The 9,200-nt window shown below is 50.2% G+C and overlaps 1 protein-coding gene across 1 annotated transcript; it reads right to left on the reverse strand.

The window, feature by feature from the left end:
- Window positions 1–424: 424 nt before the first annotated feature.
- On the reverse strand, window positions 425–4,951 carry KCNJ5 (potassium inwardly rectifying channel subfamily J member 5). Its single transcript, XM_040992642.1, has 2 exons — window positions 3,967–4,951; window positions 425–769 (listed from the first exon to the last, which is right to left on the reverse strand). Exons 1-2 carry the CDS (start codon window positions 4,901–4,903, stop codon window positions 447–449), a joined length of 1,260 nt encoding a protein of 419 aa, XP_040848576.1. The 5' UTR covers window positions 4,904–4,951; the 3' UTR covers window positions 425–446.
- Between the last annotated feature and the right edge of the window lie 4,249 nt (window positions 4,952–9,200).

The following is a 9,200-nucleotide window of genomic DNA, read 5'->3' on the forward strand; positions in this document are numbered from 1 at the left end:
TGTATGGGCCTTAGGCCACACAGGCTCTGTGAGCTCACCCTGGGCCAACTGTTGGAACCGCTACCATCACATTGGAGAGAACCCCTCCTGTCCGAATCTACCAGAAGCCTCAGGTGGAGACTGTCAGACCTAGAAGGGCTCTCCAAGTTTCAAGAAGAGAAGCAACTGTGGACCAGTTGACAGAAAGAAGATGGGGCAGCCTTGCTCCTCTTGTAGGAGAGGAAACCTGTCTGGCTTGCCCTCCAGCCAGCCCAGACAGAGGACGGGCCCCAACCAGAGACTGCCTGCTCAGGGCAGTCCTGAGGTGGGTGGTGTGAGGGTTCTTTCTTCCCCTCTGAGGCTCGACAGCCCATGAACCCATTATAAACCTCAATCAGCCATCAACCCTCCCTGACCCAACACTCCGGAGTGTTGGTGTGCTCTGGGGAGGCTTTGGGGTGTGCCCCTCACACTGAACCCCTGGTATCCCGGGAGACATGGATATCCTCAGGCTCATCCTCTCCATCTTTCTCAGCCTCTACATCTAGCCCAGGCTCAGCACAGCCCCCCAGCAGGCGGGGACTGGGGAGGCTCTGCAGGAGCCGGCCCTCCCGTTTCATCTCTGCCAGGTCCTTGGCACAGCAGGTGGGTGTGTTGGTCTCATAGGTGTCATGGAAGGTATTGTAGTCCACCTCATAGAAGCCCTTTTCTAAGGTGAGGACTGGAGTGAATCGATGGCCCCAGAGTACCTCTGTATCCATGTAGGAGCTCCGCGCTTGGCAAGTCATGCCTGGGAAAACAAGTCCACATAAATTAAGATGCAGTCATCTATCTGTCTTCCTTCTATGCATTCAACTCATCATCCACCTGTCCAGCCAATCATGTGTCCTTCCGTTATTACTTCCTCACTTTCTCCTTCCTTCCCTCCCTCTTTCCCTTCCTTCCTTCCACATGTCAAACCTTTGCTGAGCATTCGCTTACATACTAAGCACACTGGCAGTGTAAGGCTTAATTAGAAGTAGTACCTGCTCTGGAGGAGCTCCAGGTGGTAGAAGGGCAGAAAATTAGATCTCAACACATGATTCTGTGAACTAGTGTTTGACAAAGCTTGAGGATGAAGTCAGCAAAAGACAGAAAAAGGGTTTGAACAAAGACAAATTCACAGTGAGTACACTAGGAAGGCCCCTAGGCATTATAACATCCGGAATCTATTTGAGTGGATACATACGGACAGCATCTGCACAGTCTTCTATGAGCTGGGACTTCCATCAGGTGGAATTCAACACACACACACACACACACACACACACACACACACACACACACACAGTCTGGCTTCTTGCTTAAGGATGCTCCAGTGCATCCGTTCCCTGTCCACTCAGCCCTTGCCATGCCTGTGCTATTTTTAGGTACTCTCCAGAGAGGGAGGGGAGCTTTGTTTATGGATGAGGAAGTGTCTGTTCTCAGGGTCGCAGGAAAGCAGCTCTTCTGGCCAAGATGCAGGCTCGTGTTGTTTGGAAGCAGAAAAAGCCGCCTTCTGCAGCTGCTCCCTGGGAGACTTCAAGTCAAGGGCTGCTTCAGGACCTTGGCACTCCGAGTGCACCTCCATACACAGTGGGCTCCTAGCTGCTCCCTCCTCTGGATTGGGCCCCACCCTTCATTGCTTGCTGGTCTCCAGTTTCAGCAAAGTTATCGGCACATAAATTCAGTGCTCATTGGTCTAGACAGGCAAGATGCCTACAGGACCCAGAGCTCACAATGGGGCAAGGAACTGGGACCTCCGTGAGAGTCTTTTGGATTGCCCCCTTGGGCTCTTCCTGTTCTTCCTGTGTCATCCTGTGGGATGAGGCCCGGGTTGCCCTGCATTAGTGATCCTACTTGTATCCCTAAACACATGCAGCTGCTGTCCCCCTTCCATGTGTTTGGGAGAGTTCTCCAGCCTTGGTGTAGGCTCTACACCTGATGATGATGTCATCATCTAATCCATCCAGCACTGAGACTGACTCCTTACCCTGGTGGTAAGCTAAGCATCTTGCATAAGTGTACACAGGGAAGCGAAGGCAGAGCACTACTGCTCTAATCAAGGTTTAGTTTCATACCTTCTTGCCTATATGATCTTGACTACCCAGCACTCCAGACCACTGAGATCACACACATGTGTGAAGATGATCTGTGTTCCTAATCTATCTGGGTGGCCCCTACAATTTCATGGAAAGTGCTAGGACAGGTCAGATAGCCCTCCTTAGCAGGGAAGAAAGTCAAGCAGTTAAAATAAGGTAGCTGAGGGCCAGTGACTTTGAGGGAGTTGAGAAAAGGAATACCCTGGCCTAGGTCAGTTCCTGCTTCCTCTGTTGTGTGTGGCCCATGGGTGAGATCAGAGAGGGTTCTGCAGGAGCGTGGAGTCAAGTGTGGCTTTGAATCTCCTTAAGTCTCTGACCAAATTCCTCCATTGTGCATACTCAGCTGGTGCTCCCATCAAGCGCAACGTGACCTGGGAGCTCCCGCTCTGCAGGAGGAAGCTTCCATATCCTGGCTGACCTGGACCCCAGGAGACACTGTGGCTGCCACCATATGTTGCCTTCCCAAGCTCTGGCTCACAGCAGATGGCACCAGTCCAGGAAGGCCGCTAGCAATCCCCATCCTTTTTCACTAGATTCAACATGGCGAAGGGCTGTGGATGCCCCATGAATCCCCTGTCCAGCAAGCTGCTTCCCAAGGCATGCTCAGCCACCCTGGTTGGAGTCAGACCCCTGATGGGTTCGGTGGTCAGTGCGGTGTGGATTCGCAAGGGAAGCAGTGGCCGTGTCAGTCATCCTTTGTGAGTGCCAGCCTCTGCATGTATAACCCAGGCATGAAGCCAGCCCCACATGTTGTATGCAAGATTTAATGAAGCATTGTTCTGAGCATGGGTGAGTTTCCTATCAATTTCCCTAGCTTGACAGGCTGCTTTGCCTATTCTGTGATAGAAACAGAAAGGAAGATGAGAGGAGGGAAGGAAGGAAAGAAGAAACAAGGAAAGGAAGGAAGGGAGGAAGGGAGGAAGGAAAAAAGGAGGGAAGGAAAGAAGGAAAGGAAGGAGGGAGGAAAGGAGGGAGGGAGGGAGGGAGAAAGGAAGGATTAGGCAAGAATAAGGTTGTGCTGGTAGACTGCCAGCCAGGAGACTTGGCCCTGCATGTGGGTTAGAGACCTTGGTTCCCAGCCGAGGTTGTGCTCCCACAGAGCTGTGATGGTGAAGGCTCCTGGCTACCAGTTGTCCATGAGAATCAACTACTGAGCAGGAAGGAGCATTTTCTTTGGGGGTGTCTGTGGGAGCTGAAGCTCAGGTATGAATGGCTGTGTCAGCAGCAGCAGGCTTGTAGGCTCGGGGCTCACAGGCTGCTCTGGAGCGGACCTGGCCAGAAGAGCCTTGCCCCTCACCCAGGGCTGCGTTATTGCCATGTTTTGGGGGGCAGGGGCAGCTGTATGTGGCCCTTTCTTGAGCTCCACAGTATGTAAAGGCCCCATTCAGTCCTACTGTTTGAAGTCAGTCTCCAGTGTCACCCCAAGCTTCCTAAATCCCTCTGATGGCAGGACCCCTTTGGGGATTACACCCGTGCCAGGATGTGTTGGTTTGTGTGTTGTGGGGTGACAGTCTGCTGGGGTCCACGACCTTGCTGTGCAACTTGGTAGTTAGTGCTTGCTCTTGGGCAAACAATTGAACCCATTTGTGCATGTGTTTCTCCCTTTTTGCCTTAAACTACTTAACTGGGGGAATGGATGGGAAGACAAAGGTCTACTATGTGTTTTAAAGCCTGGAAGCCTGTCTGAAAGTGGGGAAGACTCAGTGTTTGCTCCATCTTGAGCAACAGTGCCCTTCAGTTTGGGGATGGGATGGGCTGTTCTTTCTCTAGATCCTCAGACACAGCTTCCATCTTTTGGGGTCCCGGTGGCCTAAGGCCCTGAGTGTGCGCAGGAGATGCAGTGGTTGATGGGTACAAAGCATCTTACCTGTTGCCTCCACCATCCCCTCTAGTATGACGACGACCTCAAACTCCTCCTGGTCCAGCTGAGCCCGGGACATCTCCCAGAAAGGGCTCTTCTCATTGATCTCGTGGGAGATGATGAGCGGAGACACAAGGAAGAGCCGGTCGTCGCCGGTGTCGAAGCCCACGTTGATGTCGGTCTGGTTGAGTGGGATGAACTCCCCCTCTTTGGTCTGCCGGGACTTGATGAGTTTGGCGCGGATGGAAGCTTCTACGATGTGGGAGTTGCGGAGGTCACCCACGCGGAACATGAGGCAGAGCTTCTCATCGCGCATGGAGATGACGGCGTTGTTGGAGAACATGAGGGTCTCTGCTCTCTTCTTGGGCTGGCTGATCTTGACAAACATGCAGCCTACCATGAAGGCGTTGACGATGGAGCCCAGGATGGCCTGCACGAGCAGGAGCACGATCCCCTCGGGGCACTTCTCCGTGATGACTCGGAAGCCATACCCGATGGTTGTCTCCGTCTCGATGGAGAACAGGAAAGCAGACACGAAGCCACTGAGGTTTTCTACGCAAGGAATCCACTCTTGGTCACCCACGTGGTCCAGGTCACCCCGGATGTAGGCAATGAGCCACCAGATGAAGCCAAAGAAAAGCCACGTGATGGTGTAGACCATGGTGAAGACGAGCAGGTTGAAGCGCCACTTGAGGTCCACCAGGGTGGTGAAGAGGTCACTCAGGTAGCGGTAGGTTTCCTGCACGTTGCCATGGTGCACGTTGCACTTACCACTCTTCTCCATGTAGCGCTGCCGCGGCTTCTTCCCTTCTGTCAGCAGGCGAGTGCGGTCTGTGGCAATGGGGACATCATCACGGGCCTGTTTGGGAATCTTCTTGGAGTCCCGGGGTGTGACTCCAATCTCCATATCCTGGTTCATAGCATTCCTGGAGTCTCCAGCCATAGTGGGGATACGCTGAGTTTAAAAGAAAAGAAAAAGATTCCGTCAGTGGGGGCGACTTCTCTGACCTATAGAACACACAGCCCAGGTCTCCCTGCCTCCCCACTGGCTCTGCTGTGCAGGGCATCAGACAGTGATTTCCCAAGGGCAAGAACCCCGTGTGCTCTTACAAGATTCTTCATTACCCTGGGGATAGATGCTAGCACCTGATAGTTGCTCAGGAGTTGTTTTCTGAATGAATAAATGGATCCACCCTGCATGCACATAACACACACGGTGCTTATAGGAGTTGAAGAAATGTGGGAGCAATTGGAAACATCACAATCACAACAATGCAGTAAGTGCCCCCCAGTCCGCGTGCTGATGCATGTCACATGACCCACTGAAGTTAGATACCGCAATCCCTGTCCTATCATGTGTACTTATCTATTGTGTTCACTTCCAAGTCTCCTTCCACAGGAATGTAAGTTTCCCAAGGCCATAGTTTTGTGCGCTTTCTTCTCTGAAACATTTCCAGCCCATTTAGGGTAACACAAGTGGTCTTTAAAAAGTTCATGGAAAATGCATATTGTGAAATAAAGAAATTGCATTGATTTTATTTTTTTATGCTAAGGTGAACTTATTTTTAAATTCCATTTCTATGAGCTTTTAAAAAGATTTATTTATTTATTTGAAAGGCAAAATTGCAGAGAGAGGAAGAGATAGAGATCTTTCCAATGCCAGTTCACTGCCCAAATGGCCGCAATGGCCAGGGCTGGCTCAAGTTGAAGCCAGGTAGGAGCCAGAAATTCTCTTTGGGTCTCATGTGGGTACAGGAGACTAAGGACTCCAGCCGGCCATCTTTTGCTGCTTTCCTAGTTGCATGAGCAGGGAGCTGGATGGGAAATGGAACGGCCAGGAATTTAACTGGTGCTCATTTGGGTTGCTGGTACTCTTAGTGTTAGAAGTGGGGCTTATTGGTCCACTGTGTCACAGTACTGGCCCTTCCAAGAAACATTCCAGAGTCCTCACTTACTCTGTAGCTCAAGAGTACTTACTGAGTAAATGGAAGAACACACAGGAAAAGATAGCGTTAAAAGATGAAATGATATCCAGGCCACAGAGTAAAAGGTGGCGCAGCTGATGTTGAATCCCTGGCTGCACTTGTGCCCTGTTCTTCATACCTTGCCATTTCCTTTCATTTTATCTGAGATCTTTCAACAGGAGATAGAAAAGAAAAAGGCAGACCTTGTCTGACTCACCATGTGGTCACTTCTACTGTCTGAATAGGGCATCTGTGGCTGGCTGAGCACTTACTAAAATTACAAATTGCTATGTGGACCCACCATAGAAAAGTCTGATACAGTTATTTCCTCATCTCTAAGAAATTGGGATGGGTAAGACATTCACGTCCCCAGGCTTTCAAGAGGACCATGATGTACCTTTTGTAGTCCTTGCCCCAAAGGAGACATCCAGACACTGCAATCAATACTCAATCTGTTGGTTTTTTTTTCTGAAATGCTGCTCAAGCCCACTTAGAATACTTCAAAGCTTTGATGATCTGTGGCAAGACTGTGGGAATCTCTGCATTGAATAACAATAGCTTAAGTTTCTGAGTATTCATGAGCCAGGCATTGAAATGTACTCTCCAGCTTGTCACTCACCACGCTGGCCAACAGCATGGCTGCCCTCCCTGCCTGTTTAGGTGGAGAAAATGGAGTTCTGGAAATCTGTGGCCAAGTGAGGCTTTGAATCAGTTCTGTGGAGCTGCATCCTAAGGGTCTAGTCTCAACATGGGTTGCTCGGTGGCCGCTACCCACGCTGAGCTGCCTTCCAGGGCTCCCTCCAGAAAGTTCTTGAGCTCCTGATTCTAGAAGGGCAAGGTTAGCTCGGGCATCAAGCCCTTCTCTATCTTCCTATTCACGCAGGCACTCTCCTTCCCAGATGCAGGTCTCCTCACTTGGTTGTTGTGTCATTTAGACAGCTGTGTGTCTTGTCCCGTGTGCTTGAACCCAAGCTGAGGCTCGGACATGCCCAGACACTGTTGAACTTGGGTAAGTTAGTACCTAAAACAGTACTTAGCATGTAAAAATCAGCCCTGAGTCTAACCTAATCCATTCAACCCCAGATGAATGCCATAGCTGACGCCTGGTTGCTGACATACCTGGGAAGAATGGCTCTTTTTCTCATTGACCCTTACCAGGATGGCTGCACACTCCTGGATGCTTTCGCATTTAATGCTTCCTTCTATGGAATACCCATTGGCCTTATTTTGGGCTGGTTTGGGGAGTCCCTGTGGGAACTCTCTTGCCATCACTTTTGGGGTAGCCCCAGTTGTGGGTGCAGCCACACAGAATAGCAGGAAGCTGTGTTCTGACAGAACAGCCGCGTTAGGTTAGCATTCTGTAAGTCCTTGAGCCAACTGCCTTACAGGTTAGCAGAAGCAGAGTTTACCACATCCTGGGAAGTCCGAGGACCTTGGGGGATCTTTTCCCTTGCTCCCTGGGCACCTGAGGGAGTTTGAAAGTAACCTTTAGAGCCCAATCAAAGGGTTATTCTAACGATGATTTATCTTGGACATCCACTGGCCATTTCCCATTCTGCACAGAGCCACCTACTCTGCTCCCTCACCGCCACCGCTTTGCTGAATCCCGAGCAAGATCTGGCTCCGTGCAGATGTTGAACTGAAACTCAACCAAACATACCTGCAGATGTGAGAATGCTGCTAAGCCCTGGGCCTTGTGTTGCCTTAGGGATGGGGGGTGGGTTTCACACTGGGTCCCCCAGCAGAGCTGCTATGAGTGGATCCCCAAGAGTCGCAGGGCTGGGTGCGGCAGGCACGGCACCCAGGAGTGCCAGGGCGCCTGGGAAAACGCATTCCCCCGTCCTTAACTCTTTGGAGAGAACAGCTTTCTACTGATTTTCCGCACTGTTTCCTTCTTTATTTTTAAACATACTCTAGCATGTTCCTGCAGCAGGAAGCCCTGTGCTGTATTAGGAACGGGGAAGTGTTTTCTAGGACACGTCAGTCCCGCCCTGGAAACGTGGTCTGTGAAGCAGGCCCAGGTGGTAAAAGTGGTGGCTTCTGATTGACCCTGAGATCACTTGTGGTGTACTCTGCACGCACACAGACTGCTCGCCCCAGGGTGAGGTCTGCATTGCAGCTCAGTGTCTGACAAGGATGCTCTCTGCGGTCCAACACCAACCAGAAGCCATGCTGATCTGGGCTTCCTTGGCCTCGGCATACTCTGCCCTAAGGGTTCTTCAAAGCGTTCACTGAAAAAAAAAATCTATGCATACTATAAAAAGCAATTGTGACTTAAAATTTTTATGCCAAAATCATTTATCTTCATATTTTATTTTCTATGAGTTATTTTGGAGGATTCTCCTATAAATCTCAGACAAATCTCAGATATCGTCTGCCCTTCCAGCCCTAAATACCATGATAGAGATTCATGTGAAGAATATATGATGAGAAAACATAGGTATTAAGGTACACACAGGCTCACACACTGCTTGAATTGAAATGTGATGATGGAGCTGATGTGGCCGTATAACAGACTAATCCTCCGTCTAAAGTGCTGGCATCCCATATGGGTGCTGGCTCATGTCTTGGCTGCTCCACTTCCCGTCCAGCTCCTTGTTTACGGTTTGGGAAAGCCCATGTCTTTGGGCTCTTCAATCCACGTGGGAGACTCGGAAAGAGTTCCTGGCTTCCAGCTTCTGATCAGCCCAGCTCTGGTTGTTGCTGCCATCTGGATAAGGAATCAGCAGATGGGAGAGCTCTCTGTTTCTCCGTCTTTCTAAAACTCTGATTTATCAAGTAAAATAAATAAATCTTTTTTTTTTAGATATGATATCATCTTCCATTAGTCCCAAATACATTTTGTAAAGATTTACTTATTTTTGTTGGAAAGTCAGATATGCGGAGAGGAGGAAAGACAGAGAGGAAGATCTTCCATCCACTGATTCACTCCCCAAGTAGCTGCAATGGCCGGTGCTGTCACAATCCAAAGTCAGGAGCTCGGAGTCTGGAGCCGCCTCCGGGTCTTCCACGCAGGTGCAGGGCCCAAGGTTTTAGGCCGTCCTCGACAGCTTTCCCAGGCCACAAGCAGGGAGCTGGATGGGAAAAGGGGCTACCAGAATTAGAATCTGTGCCCATATGGGATCCCGGTATGTGCAAGGTGAGGTCTTTAACTGGTAGGCTACCACATTGGACCCCCATATAAATTTTTAAAAATATTTATTTTCCTTTTATTGGAAAGAATGGAAGAGAGTATGAGAAAGAGGAGGTGGGGAGGATATCATCCACATACTGGCT

Source organism: Ochotona curzoniae, unplaced genomic scaffold (assembly GCF_017591425.1).
Source record: "Ochotona curzoniae isolate NIBS_2020 unplaced genomic scaffold, NIBS_Ocur_1.0 contig_832, whole genome shotgun sequence".
NCBI lineage: Eukaryota > Metazoa > Chordata > Mammalia > Lagomorpha > Ochotonidae > Ochotona > Ochotona curzoniae.